The sequence below is a fragment of the Necator americanus genome, chromosome V (genome assembly GCF_031761385.1).
Source record: "Necator americanus strain Aroian chromosome V, whole genome shotgun sequence".
Lineage (NCBI taxonomy): Eukaryota > Metazoa > Nematoda > Chromadorea > Rhabditida > Ancylostomatidae > Necator > Necator americanus.
In genome coordinates, this window is record NC_087375.1 from 635,398 (window position 1) to 653,006 (window position 17,609).

Below are 17,609 nucleotides of genomic sequence, written 5' to 3' on the forward strand. Positions count from 1 at the left end.
TTTGTTTGTTTTTTCCCGCTGAGCGGACTTACTGCAACGGTAAGCGGCTCCTACAGCGCTTGGTAGGTTGGTGGTTCAAAATCGCCCAAGGCCATGTAGGCTTCGGATCCCTCGGCAGTCGCTAAGTGTGTACCAGACTTCTATGGAAGGATGAAGACGTTGACATGATAAATAGGCTCGGATGTCATCCTCACATCCGTTCCTTACTCCACACGATTGTGAACTGAAGTCGACCGCATTATAAACAGATTTGTTTACGCAAAAAGAAAAACTTTCTTTACTTTATTTGTTGGATCAAAATTGTGCCTCTCTCTGTACTTTGCAGTTGTGTATCTGTCGCAGTTCCATTGATACTGATTTATTGTGTTTGGATGGTGGTAAAAGTGCATGATGTTCCGGGCACGATCCTGATTCCTGGTTAGCTCGTCGTATTCCGCTACTATCCGTCCTTGCGGATGTTATTGACCCGCGCAACCGCAACTATAAATCTCCTCGCGAAACTGTCTTTCTCACATGCTACGACGGATGGTGCCTTTGGAAATAAATGCAAGCAAAGCCCATTCATTTTTGTTCGTAAACATTTGTGCATTTTGATAGGAGCTAATTTTTTCGTGCTTGTCCTTTTCAAAATGGTTTATTTAAGGTTAAAGCTATTTAAGGCCTCAGCAAATTTCTCTAATAGTTGCTATTTTTATTATGCATTCCATTTTTTTCTCTTTTCGGATTAATTCTATCGTTTTTCGTCTGATCGCCACCGCTACCTTGTTATTATTCACAGATGTTCACAGCATTTGCCTTCCGAGACGTAATTTTCGGAAGTAGCGAGGCCTGATCCGCAGATTTTTTTTTACGTTTCGTGCCTGAAAATTGTGGACTGTGGTTCTACATAACTATTTAATCTACAGAGTAGGTGTAGCGTAGTCGGTAAGAGGTTCCGCTGCGATTATACAGTCGATTGTTCGAAAACCCACAAATCCTGCCGAACTGTCCTTCCCCAAGGGTTGACGAATTGGTGCCAGATTTGCTTCAGAGGATAGAAAAAAACTGCTTTGATATATCGTTTTACTTTTTTTTCCAGCGCGAATGATTACATCGGCTGGACACCCGTCCATAAATCACAAATGAATTTCAATTAAAGTCGAACACGTCGGCGGATCCGAAACGCATTGATTCCCACACCATACATTTCATCCTTTGCCCACTTTATCCATTTTATGCCTTCTACCCTCAGCTTTTAAATTTCTGTACTATAGTTCAAAAAACTTATCTTAGACAACAGTAGATTACCTATTTATTTATTCGAAAACACCCATAGGTTTTCCTTCTTATTTTCCTTCTATAGGTGTTCTATAGAATAAAAATAAGAAGGAACAGAGCTCATTAGAGTTTTGCCCTAGTGTTTATGTAGAAAAGTTGTTCCTTTCTAGCACATTGTGTGGTGGGTCGGCTGGTCATTCTCCTGGAACAGGAGAAATCTTCTTACGAGATCCTTTTCGTAGATCCAGAATGCTACAATGGATAAATGGTTAACGAATTTACCGGGTGACGAATTTAACCCAAAAGGGAGTCCCAGGAGTCCGTCAGGGCTCTTGGGCGAAGCCTGAGCCCTGGGTGAGGCGAGCTCAGACGGGAAGGGTTCACTTACCTTGCAATCCTTGGACAGCTAGCCAACCCTGAGAGAAAATAAGGACCAATTGCTAGGAAGAATTTCAAAAAGAAAATAATAAGTCCAGCTAGTTAGTATTATAAAAAATAGAAAATGAAAAGAAACTAAAACTGTGAGCTAAAAATAGTGATCAACCCGATACTTATTATGGTCGTAGAAAAGGAGCTTGTTAGTGTCTCTGAAACAATAAAACTTTATACTTTAACTTCATTTTACTTTTTACTTTTTTCTTTTCTTCTACTTCTTACTTCTTTACAAGAACTTCAGCTCCTAGCTCACAACGATAAGTGAAGAGATAGAAAAAAAAACAATTTGTGAAGCGGCTATCCTCTAAAACTAAAAAAAAAACCAGAAGTTAAAATTCTAAATGATTCCACTGACCAATTTTCTATGGATAGCCACAACCAAACAGTGTTTCCAGAATCCAACAAAAGCAAATCTGACTTTTGGCTTGTGCTAACGTATTGTTTTTTTTTTTCTTAGAAATCATCGTGACGTATTTATTTCTTCTTTCACTGAAAATTTTGAGACTTGGAATTTTCTTTACATAGCAGTTATGAGAAAAACTTCCAAAAATAAATATCATTTATAAGACTGGCGACGAAGAAACCACTCTATACAAAGGGAAGAAAATCACAAAGTTTAGTCACAACATCTTAAAGTAAAAATTTTGAGCAACAATTGCCGATATACGGATAGGTTCAAAATCTCGCAAACCTGTAAAACACTGATGACTTAAAAGAAGCGTGTCACAAAATTGGTGTAGTGCGGGAAATCCAGGGAAAGGATGGAATTCGGATTTTAGATTACGGGACCCAGCTTGACCCTGCTCATTCTCCCCTATTCCTCATAAAATGGCGCTTTTTTTTCTAGGAAATTAGTTCAAAATAAAGTGATATGTTCTACGAGGTGTACAAACCTTTAAAGATGGGGGAAAAATTTAATTTCTCCTACTTCACACCGAGGTGCAACGCTGGCAATTAAATCTCCGGGGATCCGATCACTGACATCTGGATAGATGTTCATTAACATAATTTCGATCTGTTTCCACAGAGTAATCGTTTGTCAGAATTAGCGTTGTAAAACATGAGCTGTATATGATGAGAATAGAAATTTCATATCGTCTACGATAGCTACATCTATCTAAAATGAAATAAAAAAAACTACCATTTAAGGATATGATGTGAAAAATACGATAATGACGAATTAATAATAGCAGTAACGAAAAAACAACACACAAAAATGGGTGCATGTCCCCATGGCGATAACACTATCTGCAAAAAAAAACACTTTTGCTCTTATCTGGATTCTATTTCAGCACCAATATTTTTTTTTCCTCAAGAAGAGTATACTCTCGGCAAAAGGAATAAGTCACTAGCTGGTTAATTCTTATTATTGTTCTAAACTATTATTTATTATTATTATTGTTCTAAACTGATTGGTTCATTCTGTTTGTTTACTTCTTTTTCAAAACAACACAACAACAACGATATTATTGATATTCCTTGGTAAAGAATATAGTGTATTTAGCTGCATTAAGTGCCATTGCGTTTTGCACCACCTGCTTCTTAAATCCTTATATATTTCCCCAATATTTTCGTTACCAGGCTAGGTCATCCCAAGCTCTTTTTTGTTTTCTAATGTCTTTTTTTTCTTGGTCTTTTCGAGCATCTCAACTTGATGAACATAAGAAATACCATGCTTGAACAGTATCTTCAATGTTTCCCTTCCCTTTTCCTCTCTTCTTGTCATTAATGGAAATTTTTCTTCGTGTACAGTGGGACAGTGCTTTTCTGGAAGACAAATCTCATCTCCTCTTTACTCCTTCGATAGTCTAAGCACGTCACTCATTATTCAAGCCGTTCTTTGAATCCTTCAATTCTCACATGCTCAGAGTGAATATCCACCAAGTTGGAAACTTCTCCTCTTTTGAAAACTTCGTAAGCTTATTTCCCACCGAGGACTCTGGATGTCAACTTCGTTTTTTCGCGGTAGTAGCCATTTTTGCTAAGGAAGAAAATAGAAAAATAAGATAAATTAGAGAAATAGAAAGAAAATAGAAAAGAAACTAGAGAAATAGAAAAATAAAATAAACTAGAGAATTTTCTAATCGCTTTCAAATTGTTCTCCTCCTACTCGCCGTTTATTCCTCGTTGACCTCCGACTAATTTCCATTTCATCTCACAACTCTTTTAGATAGATGTCTAAATCTGTCTCGATTCCTATAGCGTTAAGTGAGCTGAAACGTTGTTCGCTAAAACGTCTCGGCTCACATAAAGAGCGCAAAGATACTACCTTGAACGGATTTGTGATTTCGATTACTGAAGCGCCGAATGGGGTGCAAGTATACGGTAAGCATTTTTTTAAAAGATAAAATATTGTGAAACAGTCGTTATACGAAACCCAATCAGCCTCTATGATTCGTTATTCCCTTGACGACGATAATGATGAGAAATTAGTGCGAATAGATGAGACAAAGTGTCCTCAGACACTCAAAAAGTGGACTTTCCCTGTCATTATGGAAACATTGCTGTTAGAAGTGTAAACAGAATCCAGAGCTGCACATATTTTCCCTTGAGAAACAGATGTGTTGTGGAGGCCGTGAGCCAAACTCGTCAGCAAACTCTATATCTTGCCTCATTCGTTGATTAGGATAATTTTAGGCACAGCAGCCGAGCGAGCCGGTCTTACCGTAGGCGATGAAATACTTGCAGTGAACGACGTTGAGATTGAGGGGAAATCTCATGAGGAGGTCGTCAAATACATACAAGAGGTACGAAAAAACTTTATAAACACTTTTTCGTTGACAGAGCTGCCTCGGACTACTCAATTATGCCCAAAAAAATATCCACACCCGCTAAGCTTAGTATTTAAGAAAGCTATTAACAGATTCCTTAAGCAAGCAAGTAATTAGAAGTTTCTTCAGTCGTATTCGGTAACATATGTATGTACTCATCGTTATTATTTTGCTGGTGTTATTTGTGCTATTCGTTCCTTGTATCCTCCATTCGTAAACACATAGATTACCATGTAAAGAATGAATAAATAAATAAATAAATGAAATTACTTGAAGATATGAAGATATCACCGAACATCGAATTTAAATTCTGAACTCGGTAAGGTTGTTTTAAATTAGGATTTTAACGTGGTGATGGGAATGAAAAATTTGGTAGTGAATGACGTTGACCAAGAGTACTTTCTAAACTGCTTTCCGATATCCTTGGTGAGCGTTTAATCCAGAGGGCTCACTCAGATCATCCTCATATTTATTTACTTATTTATTTATTTATTTATTTATTTGTTTTGAAACTGGGATCAAAAATTCAAACTGAACTACATTTATATTTTCTTGTTGTGCCAACGAGGTTTTGGCCAAACATATCTGTAGCCTGATGTTTCGACAACCTCGTCTTTATCAGAAGCCTGAAAAAGGTTTGAGGTCTTTCGAGGATATGCATATCCCATAGAACTTCTCCTCTCTCCTTGAAAAGATAAGGGATAAAGAGAGACTTCGATATAGTTCTAAGTACACCATGCAAGAACTCCAAACAGGACAGGAAACTGACCAGGGGTTGACAAACCACCATGTTCTTACAGATTATGGCTCAGGGCGAATGAGATCTACACACTGTGCAGTATCCTTAAGCACTGGCGTATGGATGGTGTTAAGGAATTGCACTCTTAAAGCTCACAGAGCGTTACGAATGCCATAAAGCTATCAGTAATGGATAAGGATTCGTTTCTGTCATTCATGGATGAATTTCTGACGAAGATCTCAAATCTGGGCACATCAGTGAATCAAGAATAGTCCTGACCTCTCGATATTGCTCGGTTTCCAGCCCGTTTTCCAGCTCGAAAATAAAAAATAAAAAAGGAAAAAAAAGTTATTGAAAAAGTGAACAGGTTAGACTCCTTAGTTCTTTTCTTGATAGTTTTTTGAACGAGGAACTAGTGATTGATTAATTTAATCCAGACAATTCCTCCTATATCCACACTCGTGTATGAGAGGAAGAAGACAGTTACTTGACACTTTCGCTGGTCCCAAAATCATTGAACAAGCCGCGTACGCGCCGGGAAAACCTCCACAATTTTGATGTCGAAGACTTTGCTTGGATTGTTCAATGACAAGCTCTTTATCCCTTATCCTTCGAGACTTTTTTTGCGGCCAAAAGTGCTTCAAGACGTGTTTCTCTAAAGTTCCTCCCACTTATGCGCTAAGATTTCAGCTAATTTAGTCGGTATTTGCGTCATACCGGCCTCTGAAGCGAATAAATGTATTAGAGAAATATTCCTTACTATAGCGAAACATTCACTGTTTATTTTTGCAAAGATCCCCGTTAAAATATGGAATATACATAATTACATTTTTCTATATTCTTCTTTATTCTTATCATCGTTACAATTTTTAAGACATTTTCTGGACAAAGCGATCAAGAAATGTCAAAAATCATGGAAAAACAGACTCTGTTTAATTGTTTTTTTTTATTTTTATGTATAAGGTATCCCTTCTTTCTGTTCTGTTTTCTTCACTGCCTCTCAAAAAATTGGCGTCTAGCTTTGAATCACCCCCGATAGCTTTGAATCACCCCCAATCCGCGGTGCCTTTGGATTTAAGTGCCTTAATCAGTAAATTGGGTGTCATCTACGGTTCCTTAGGTTATATTTCCTTTTAACTTTCTAGATTAGAAAGATTAGAAGTTTTTAGTGTTAGAATTTCCTGTTGAACTTTACGTAAAGTTTTCGTGAAAACCCCATTTTGTCACGTTGAGGATAGAAATTCATCGTTTCGCCATTGTCTTCAGTAGAACGACACTGACTATCCGTCAATTGTTGCACAATTGATACAGAGTACGGTAAGGAAGGAGTGTATTTCAACTAGGGAGGAAAGGCGCAGGCATTTCTCGATCACTTGGCTGGGGAGGCTCAGCGACAAAATCCATGTATCTCCTTTGGAACGAGCTTCTATGCACTTCTCTTTCCTACAGTATTCTATGTATATAGATCAAAATTCAGAACTTATGTCATATTTTCGTGAAAAAAAGATGATTTCTCAATCACTACTACCATCCTTATTCTATCCTTTATTGAAATCTATTGGACTTGAATTGAAATTTTGCTTTGATTATATCAATTTCAAGATCAAGCTGCCGCCTGATTGTTCGCAAAAAAAATTCCTGCTATCGTTGGAAGTTCGACTACCCAGCTTTTCGTTTCTGGAAGTTTTCTGAGCAACATCATCTTTTTACAGAGTAAAAGGAACCTACGCAATATAATTGCAGAAATTGTTTTACTCATATGCCCCCAAAATATACAGACACCTGACTGTTAATTAAAGTTAAATTGTGACCTAAAGAATTGTAAACTGACTATCAATTCCCGGAAGAACATTGGCAGAACAATTCGGTTCCTGATCCGATTGAACGGAAATAATGGATAAAGAGAAAATACTTATCCCCATTGTGCTGTCCGAACAAGAGAAATTCCCCTCCGACCTCAATGCCCTCAAAGTGTTAGCACGTGCGATTTCCGTATTTGTTTATGTGCGGTGAACTGATCAGTAAACATTAGACGGAGCTGTCGATAACTTGCAAACTAAAACAATACTATTCGTTTATTTTCAGTGTATTCGGTCAAAAAGAATTCAATTGAAAGTTCGTCGGAAATCTATCGATAAGACCCAACGTGAGTTCGTTTTTGTTATTTCACGATTCTATCTTGTATGTTTCAAATTGTTCCTTGACGCAAGAACCTCTCGAAGACTCAAAGTTTAGAATAAATTCCGTAGCCAATATATGGACCTGGTATCCAATCGTAAAATTCGATAGAATCAAATAAAAATCGAATAGTTATCAATTCCAACTTTTTCCTCCTTATCCAACCTTAAAAATTATTTCACTTTGGTATATCCAACCCTAAAAAAATATTTCACTTTGGTATATATATGTATATATATATATACATATATATGTATATATATATATGTATATATATATATATATATATATATATATATATATATATATATATAGGTATTGGTATTTGATTTTGGTATCCGATCTTTTAGCTACCCTACGATTCTAGAATGAATAGAGTTTCTAGTGAGGATTCTAGTCTAAAAATATTTCGAAAATGTTGCCAAAAGCGTCTTTGCCAACTCAAATGTAATTTCCTATTTCTGAAAAAGAATCGAAATCAAATGAAAAAGAAATCTCTGTAAGAAAGCGTTAGCGAATATAACGCAGTACAATGAGGTTTCCACTACGTCTGGAATGCCAGTGATTTGATACTGAAATCGCCGAGGATAAACTGAGCTTTTAAACCTTCTGGAATCGATAAATTGGTCCCAGATTTGCTTGGAAGGATGCGTCTTAATGGATCGGTCTCCCCGTAATTCGTTCCATAGGCCTCATACACTCATTTTAAACCTCTACGATCCTGAGTTGATTAACAACACCAAGCACTTCGGCCTCGCTAAGGAAGAAGCCATTATCATCCTCCCCTCCTCGTCCTAGTACGGTGCTTTCACGTTGAAGTCAACGCAGTCACAGCTGTGTACCGCCCACCAAACGGCGACACTCCCATTTCTACGAAGAAGCCGTTGTGCTCAATCCAGAATTTCTTTCAATTTTCCTAACTATCGCAGAGAATAGTGCACATTAAAAGTTAAGTTTAGAAACATCCATTAGAGCTAAATGAGTGGCTATTCAGAATTATTTCATAATCTTACTTTCTCCACATGTTCTTACATTGCGTCACAAAAAAATCTCCACAAAAAAGGTATGGTAAATCAGATTTCCAGGTGAACATCAACCAAAATGTTCTTTTCGGGAAGAAATTCTCAAGCACCTGCTTTAGATCTTTGTTTTACTGACGAAAACTTCTTTTTATTGAGAATTTTGATTGATGTTGAAAAAATACAGAAATTTAGAAATAGAAAATATTTTGAAAATTTGAAAAAATCTACCTGAAAAAAATACATATACACATGCGCATTTTAATTTACTCTACCTTTACTCTTTGCCACTACAGTATGCAACCACATGAGGATTCGAACCTCATATCGATCTTGCAGAAACAGCAGAACCTCTTACCGACTACGCTACATACACCCACTCCTAACTGCATTATTACGGGAATAAACCATAGTACTTCAAGTGGACAACTATGTAGTGTAGAACGTCTCCACTAAAAATTTCCTTGAATTTTTCAAAATTTTCTGGTCCTAAGAGTTAAGAATTGGTAATTTTACATGATGCATCCGGAACTGAGAGGAAAAAGAACTGTTCAATTGATTTGGAGTCATTTTACATTTAAATCGCACTCATATTATTTTCGAAACTATCACTCATATCTTTTTTCTTTTTCTAAAAAGTCTTTTTTCGTTTTTTTCCGCATCAGCAAGCTTTATTTTTATTCTCAAAGCTATGGATTTATTCGTGTTGTGAGCTCCAGACAAATTTCTTTTGCACAATAAAATAACGAAAAGTGTTTGAGGGGAAAATCAATTAAATCTTCCCATTCTCCTTGGTATGTGTCCTCCTCTGAAGCATTGATGTTACTCTTTTTTTTGCAGGGAATATCCTTCTTTCTTTTTCCTAACGATTTATTCTCGCACGCATCAGCATTTAAAGCTAACAAATGGCAAAGTTTGCATTCATCTCTCACTCCCTCCTCCTCCCCTCTCCCTCTCCCCCTCCGATTTAAGTTGGGAGCGCTTTCTTCCTAAAGTTGGTACTCGCTCAGAGGTTTTGTACGTTATGCAGACATAGTAAACTGCATATAATTCTGCATATTTTTACCTCTCTTCTCATTTTGTGATTTTTTAATAAATAATGAAGAATATTAAACCTAGATTTCGGGAGTGTATTGAATTTATAGAGATAATGCGAGATAAGCTCGCTATGTCCAATTGCGGTATAGTTCTAAAAAATTCATTTCTCTCATTTCAAGACGTCTTATTAAAAGGATTTCCCTGTCGGATAAGAGTTGCAGTTAACGAGCAAATCCAGAGGCAACATAGCTTCAGTAGATTCCATTTTGTTTGACTTATTTGTTAAATAAGTGGTGAAATAAACGTCCATTTTTCACATTAACAAGAAAAAAAATACCTCCTATACACAGCCCAAAAGGAGCGTTGAGGGAAATCTTCGCTGATTTTTTTTTCCTGTAGTAGCTAAGTTCCGGACTTCATTTCCAAATATTATTCTTTCCTAAAAGCACAAACACAAACTCATCTTGTAAAAATTTGGAAATGGGCCAAATCAAACTGATTGATTTACCCCACGGGGCATTTCTTTACATCGGTACACGTAGTTATCTAAAAGCGCTCCAGTCTAACTCACACCATCTCCTAAGAGATCAGGCCCTCTCTCTACTGATGATGAAGTAGGTCTTATTACTTGTAAAAGTGTGATTAAAAAAGTAATGTAAAAACTAATGTAAAAAGGTGATTCGTTGCGTAAACTGATCAGCTTCGAGTTCTTGATACACTCGAATTCCGGACCTAGAGGGATGTTTTATGTTTTTGTTGTTTTTTGTAAAATAGAAAACCCAACATCGAAATTTTTCCTAGTGATGCGGTTAATTTATAAATGTTGACAAATATTTTTATATATTTAGAGTCAACGTCGACTGAACCGAAAGTGATTGAAGCGTATCTCGTATCGGTGAACAAGGATCGAACCAAGGAGGTCACGAAGAGACTGAAAAAGTTAGTTTTTTTTTTCTGCAGCTAGGAGTATAACGTGAGATTCCTTTTGGCATTGAAGTTAAAAGAAACTGTAACTCACCAACTTTTCCACCGTCTTCCTTATGTCACGCCCATTTCTTCAAAAACCTCCGTCGTCCTCATCGCTTTCAAGCACTTATCACATTCTTCGCTAATGAACAAGATACTTCGCTCTAATTGAATTCTCCAGTTAGACCTAACTAGGTGCAGAGCGGCTGCGGATTTTGTTATACAGCCAGCGCCGGCTGACGTTTTTCGTCTTCAAAAGAAAAGTTGCAGAAAGCCCCAAGCAGGTGCGACTTAGATTTGAGGTGTGAGGTAAGACTGAGGTATGACTGAAGTATGAGATATGACAGAGCCGTGAGATATGAAGTGCTACTGATGTCTGACAGAGCTATGATCGAGGCATCGCGTGAAAGGTGATGGATGAGGTTGAACCAAGATGAAATATGACTAGAGGTGAGAGGTGTGAAGAACAACTGAATTATGACCCAGGGATAGTTCTTTGTTAATTAATACATTTTAATTTATATTTATTTACACTTCTTCATCTTGTGCTTATCACTAAACCACTCTAACTACCATCTAGTTATGTTCCTCTTCCTTCTGAGGAGGAGCCTCAAAGGAGACTGATAAAAAAATGGCGTCAGTTAGATGTATTTGCGCCAGAGGCAGTGAGGCAAATCCCACGGCAGCAGCGAGAAGCGCCGACGCCAGAAAACAAACAAATGCTGCGGAGTAGGTCAGACGGCGTCTGATCAGTGATCCATTGCCAGGAAACAGGGTCATGGATCGAGAAGGGTACTGGGACGTTAGTTAGTTCTTTTGGCACCAGAATACAGAGATATGGGTGCCACGGTGTCGAATTGTAGCGCTTTTACGTGCCAGATTCATATTTAATTCAAAACTGTTGAAGTGTTTTTTGTTATATTTAAATTTCTGGTAATAAAAATGATTGTAAAGAACTTAATACTCAAAAGCACTTCTTTCAAATACTTAATAGCTGGTACGAATTTAATATTCGCAGCTAATAGTAACTAATTTTGCTTGTATTTAAAAGCGAAAATCGTGGCAACGTGGTGCAAAACCTATTAAATTTATTCACTAAGCGCCAGATAAAAATCGCAACGCCAGAATACTGTTTTTATCCTTTATAGACTTTTCAAATACTAGAAATAAAATATTAAAAAATAGATTTCATTTTCAAATATTATATCAAACATTAGATTTTTGAAATATCCTTTATTTTCAATTTGACGCTACTTCCCATGAATGAATTCCCAATCAACAATTCAAGTTATATTTCCAGCTACAGGATCTTGCAATAAGTTATAGCTGTTACATATGTGCTTGTTGGATTGATCCATCATAGAGTTTTGCGGGAAAAACCGGTACATACCTCTTTATATCCTCGTCAGATCACGATTACTTCATCAAATTTACTGTTAAACTACATATTTATCCCTACAACTTTGCTTGTAACCGTCAATTTTGAGTAAATTATTGCACCCATTGATTAGCAAATAGTTTTTAATTGATTTTCTTGAGCTGTAGCCAAGATTGGTCCTGATTTTTTTTTTGATTTTTTTAAACAACAGCTAACGTTTCGGCATTATCGCCTTCGTCAGATTCTGGAAAAAATCGAAGCCATTAGTGATTTATCCTCTCAAGTGTCTCATCACTCTACAGAAAGCATCCAAACGATAGGTAAATAGTCTATTAGCGATTAGTAAAATGTGTAAACATTTGAAGTTAATTACTTTTTTAAACTAACTGTGAAAAAATGAGTGGGTTTACACCAACATAACAGGTTCTCTAATTAGGTAGAACCTGTTTTGTTGGTGTAAACCACCCATTCATTTTTCCTGCGTTCACTTTCTGTTCACAAACTATTTTCACTTTGCTGCAAACCTTCATTTGCTTCAATTCATTAAGAAGTGAGACTTTTTTTTTCTAGGAAAACTCAGAGAATTGCTGGATTTTTTTTCCATCTAGACAAATGTATTCTTACTTACTTATATTCACTTATATTCACTTGAATGTTTGTTAGAAGAGGGAGCGTACAATCCGAGTGGCTAGGATGGCAAAGAAAAAAAAACGATAACACCGTTCTCTGGAATTTTACAGTTTAAAGAATGGCAAATTTTCCGCAAACGGCCTTTCTGCATGGAACTCAAAGCGCTCACAAATTTATATGGCACCCAGTATCTTCTCTTTAATATACAAAAATGAAGAAAAAGAGAAATATAGAGGGAACAGGATGAAATTATGATTTTTTCTCCTTTACAAGTCTTACAATGCTATGTTTAGAAGAGTACAAGTAACGTAGCTAAATTTTGAGAATTTTTTTCTTTACGAATTTTACGAATAATTCAAGTCGTAGTGGAAACTATGACTTTCCCAGCCATTATTGGTCTCCTTAGTCATCTAACGTTCCTAATGAATTGCCTAAGGGATCTCTAAATGACGGGATCGAGGCTTAGGCTCTCGTTATGAATGACCTTTTACACAAGGTCAGGCGAGAGCTGTCGATCATCCGCTGCTCTTGACGTCCGCCCTGTTTTGTATGTATGTACAAGGGCGGATGCCAGCGCAACACAGCGCGGCCAAACTTCTCCTCCTATCCATCCTCAATTCTTTTTTTCGTCGAGGAACGATGAGGTTTCTCGGGAGCAAAAAAGAAGGCGCGATTCCGCTCACTTACTGTATTTTTATGCTAATTTCTTGACTATTCTCTCTTTTTTTTTGTATTCATTTCCATTTTCCACCATCTGGTTTCGTTTGCGATCACATTTTCTGTTTTCCGTGGATTCTCCGGTGAACCGATGCGGTTCCGGTTCTCCATTATGAATCGATACTGCTCGACCTTGTCGTGCCAACTATTTCCACTATTAGTTGGAGCTGGGGGGTATCGGCTACTGATTGCTGTCAGTGACACCGAGCGTTCCTTTTCCCCGATCAATCGCATTTTCAAGGTAATATTCTTCGTAATTTCGAAAACAATGCCCGAAATGAGCCATTCCGATGCGTTTAATTGCTTCCATTTATTAGTAAACATCGTCGCTTCTCATCATTTTTGTACATCGTTAGGGGATCCGCGGAAATTACCTGTTTCATAAAGTTTGTTCAAGGAAAACTGACGAATTTACGAATTTTAAAAACGTTTCCACCCATCGCGAGACGTGACCATGAAACTCTTCAAAAGCCCCCACTGATAATTTGATTCTCAGAGCAGAGCAGACTTTAAATATTAGATTTTTTGGAAAGAAAAAGTGACCGAAGCCTATTCCTATTGATTTTTGTCCATGCTAAGCATTCACGTCTGCCATGGTGATTTTTATGGATACAAAAGTAAGAATTAACTAGGTGACTAAGGCAGTAAAAAGCTTAGTTGTAGACAAGTTCAGTATGCTAGAGGCGGAAGAACTTTCCAGTCTATTAACTAAAAATTCTGTTAATAATTGACTCTGTATTCGAGACTCCTCATATCTACACGTTTCCGTCATATTTTCGTCATGTCCTCCTGGTATCTGGACCTCCTTAGTTTGATTTTTTGTAAATTTGTGCGTGATGTCCATCCTTAATTTTAATTTTCGTTATTTTTTAGCAAATTATTAGCCTCTTACGACTTTACAGGTCACAAACAATTTACTCATTGACTAAGCTCGTTCATTTTTTGGGATACAAAAGTTGTCCGGCGTCAATATTTATGGTGGCTTCGATAATAAGCCTTTTTAATTAAATTACGGCTCTTTAATTAAATATCCGCGAACCCCCCTCATAACAATGCTGTTGTTTTTCCCACTAGAAACCCTAATCATCAGGTTTTGATGGATTTAATCGAGTAATTCACTTTTGAATTGAAAATTATTGTTCCATAGAGAACATTGGAAATTTTTAGATTACATAATTAAATAAATTTTACCATGAATTTTCGGTTCCTCAAAAACAGTCGATGTCGATGAGTTTGTTTGTTGAGGTCAATGTGAGTTCACCTACTACGCGCTCTTTTGTTGTCCTTTCTACTTAAACGGTCAAGTCATAGGGCTAGGCCACCCCCTAGATCCGCAACTATCTGCGGGACGGCTGTCGACTGTGAAAATACTCCAGCAAACATTGTCCTCTTTCCTTTCTCCGCTCGTAGAGTTGTTGGAAATTCCGTCCTCAAATTGCCACTAATAACTTTAGTGAAAATATCCTTATTCTATTGAATCCGCATTGCCATCAGCCGCTGGCTCAAGGATTTCGTGCCGTTCCGCTCTGCTTCTGCAACTAATCGTTACTGGTCGTTCACAGTAATCCCTGGCCCCGTGGTGGTGGTGGCCTCATTGCAATCGTTGTTCGAGGACATTCCAATCATGGAAATGCGAAATAGCATTCCTGACACGTTGCTGAGCTTTGTGCCTTCTTTGGCTTCTTTCCCGGTCATTCATAAGAGGGTCCCATTTTTAATTGCTCCTAGCCCCATCTGAGTTATTCGGAGCATAAATCCCCAACTATCAGATATTTTAACTATATCCTTCCGTTTCTTACCGTATATCATTGCGAATTCTTCAACAAATTCTTGAAAATACCGAATAGATTTCACCTCCCTTAAGAAGTTCCTGAGAATTCTGTTCACTTCCGGAAAACCCGGGGCTCGGTTACTTCATTCCACAACCAAGTCAGGCCACTATCTAGTTCCATTTTGACCTGAATCAGCAATATATGCTTAACAGTGCAAGAATTTGTCTTGTCGTATTCTTGTGTTTTTTTCTAATAATTTTTTAAATTAATTTTATCGCTAGGAGTAAAAGTTTCTGTGAGATTCCTTAAATCCACATCCGTACTTCACAATGAGCTTTCACATTAAATCTTTTTGTATTTTTATTTATTCTGGCTAGTTTATTTTCAATTTCTTCTAGGCGATAATTCTATTTTATTATTTTTATTTATTTATTATTATTGATTATTTTTATTTATGAAGTCAACTTCGAAAAAATCTTCACATAGCTTTAAAACAGTTTGAATTTCTCGTCAGTTCTTTTTTGCTGAAATCCTTAAATTGCAAGGTTACAACCTCCCGTGAATGTCCTTCGTCCGCGAAGAATATTATCGAGTGGTGATTGCTAAGTTGAGAATTGAAATGCACTTTAGTAGAAAAAAAACCTAGGGTGTTTACTACAAACCTTCCTACGGTCTTCCCCGCTCAGTTACCCCTCGCTTTTAATTTTGTGCATATTGATCACTACAGAAATTTCTCTTTTAATTTAAATTGATTTTTTAATTTCCCTTTTCTTCTTTTCTCTTTTTTCCCTGGTTTTGATAAATCGTCTGCATATATTCTGAGGCTAGGTGGTTATTCGAGATATTAGTCTCATTTGCTCACAATTCTCATTATTTTATCCGTTATTTGCTCGAATTTGTGCACATACGAATGTGTTGTGCGCTAAAGAGTTGTGAATGATCAAAGGAATCGGTTTATGATGCAGCTGTATTTTCTGGAACTGTCCTAAAACGAGATCCAGATCACTCAGAGTTATGTTTGTGTAGAGAACACCAAGAAATACATGCTATGTGGCTAGTTTTTAGACTTCCATGTGAGTAATTACAAAATCTTTTTTTTTTTATGATTTTATGGCTAATGTTTCCCTTTTTGGGACCTCCTTGATATTTATTCCTCTAGGGCCTATCGGATCCCGAAATTATCTTCTCTTAAAAATTCCCATAAAAGTTCTCTGGCGTATCAATCCATTTGGGATGCGCCAACGCATTTTATTGCAATTCGTGATCGTAGAGGTTTTGGAGCGCGTGTTGGCCCTTGTGGGGACCAGCCGATGCGTTTTGTCAATTCAGTGTTTTTATACTTCCAGACAAGTCTGGCACCAATTTATCGACTCCAGAGAGATGAAAGGCTTTGCTCCACAATAGGCCGCAGGGCGGTTTCGAACCATCGACCCTACCACAGCGGATCTCTTATCGACTGCGCTACATCCACAGTAAATTTTCCATAGATGGAAAAAAAAATAGAATATTAAGCAATTTTGGAAAGTATCGATATATATGAGGTAGCAGTGAATAAACGCTCGATGGTTCGAAACTGTCGTAGTGTGTTCCCAAGCTTTTCCGGAATCGATAAATTGGTACCAGAGTTGTCTGGTTGGATAAAAACACTGACTTGACACATCGGATCACTTCCGCAAGTTATTGGAAGGCTGCTCATGGGTTCACTAACTTCGAATGATTCTGAATTGAAGTCGAAAGCGTGGGCGTTTCTACATAAGCGTTGATAACGCCGTTCCCCTTATCCTTTACCCATAACTGACTTAATTTCACTATTTTCTCTTTTTTCATCGCAAGTTGCTAATTTTTCGTTAGTGCACTCCCAAGTGATGCCACTAAACCTATTACTTGTGAGTGGATTGTTCCGAGGTCATGACCTCTCTATTAGCCACCGCTACGCTCGTCCGGTAATCACTTCCACTTTGTCGCAGCTGATATAAAACAACCTGAAACAAACCCGACAGGGCCCGGATGGTTAATGTCGATAAAGATATGTGATACGTCGTTAGTGTTGTGGTGAACAAAACAGGTCGTAAATTCCATCCAAAAACAAAATTTCCCCGTTGAAAGGGCGGCGGAGATATGACACGAAGGAAATAGGAATTTTGAAGAATCCTGTTTACATTTATTTATGACCTTTCTTTTTTCTGTGGAAGTACACCGATCATTCTCATAGAATGGGATTTTACCGGCTGCAAATTTATTTATTTATTTATTTACTGCACTCAAATGTCTGCCAACATATTATGAAGAAAGAAACGGTTTTGACAGAAATCGAAACCCAAGAAAAAGGAGTGATTTTCAATCAAATATAAAGAAATATAAAAGAAATAATAGAAACACATATATGAATAAATGGCTAAGAAATTAAAAAAATAGCTTTATGGTCTTGTTGTAGTCATTTGAACTTTCTTTTTGGCAGAAATTCCTCATTGAAATTTAAGAAAAAAAGACAGGAAAACTTTTTTGCGTGTCCTTCTATGCGTCCCGAAATGGCCAAGATATCTATTTTAATGGTTCTCCTGGGATAAAGGAAAAAAGAAATCGCTATCGATGAACAGATGCTGGATAATGGATGCTGGAGAATGCTCTCCAGGTCATTGTAGTTTCTACTTTTTCTTTTTGTTTTTTTTTTAAGATTGATATTTTCTCAACAAAGATATTTTTCAAAGA

The 17,609-nt window shown here is 37.1% G+C and overlaps 1 protein-coding gene across 2 annotated transcripts in view; it reads left to right on the forward strand.

Annotated features, from left to right (window-relative positions):
- Positions 1-17,609, forward strand: part of RB195_012585 (uncharacterized protein) — a gene marked incomplete at both ends in the record, with an annotated part of 54,226 nt that overhangs the window by 20,929 nt on the left and 15,688 nt on the right. The window contains 4 exons of one of the 2 annotated variants that reach the window (XM_013447663.2): positions 3,867-4,017; positions 4,330-4,439; positions 7,288-7,348; positions 10,286-10,376. In XM_013447663.2, coding sequence (XP_013303117.2) covers positions 3,867-4,017; positions 4,330-4,439; positions 7,288-7,348; positions 10,286-10,376 — 413 coding nt within the window. Of the gene's footprint in view, positions 1-3,866; positions 4,018-4,329; positions 4,440-7,287; positions 7,349-10,285; positions 10,377-17,609 lie in introns of those variants that run through there. The other variant, XM_064202021.1, reaches the window with a different exon arrangement.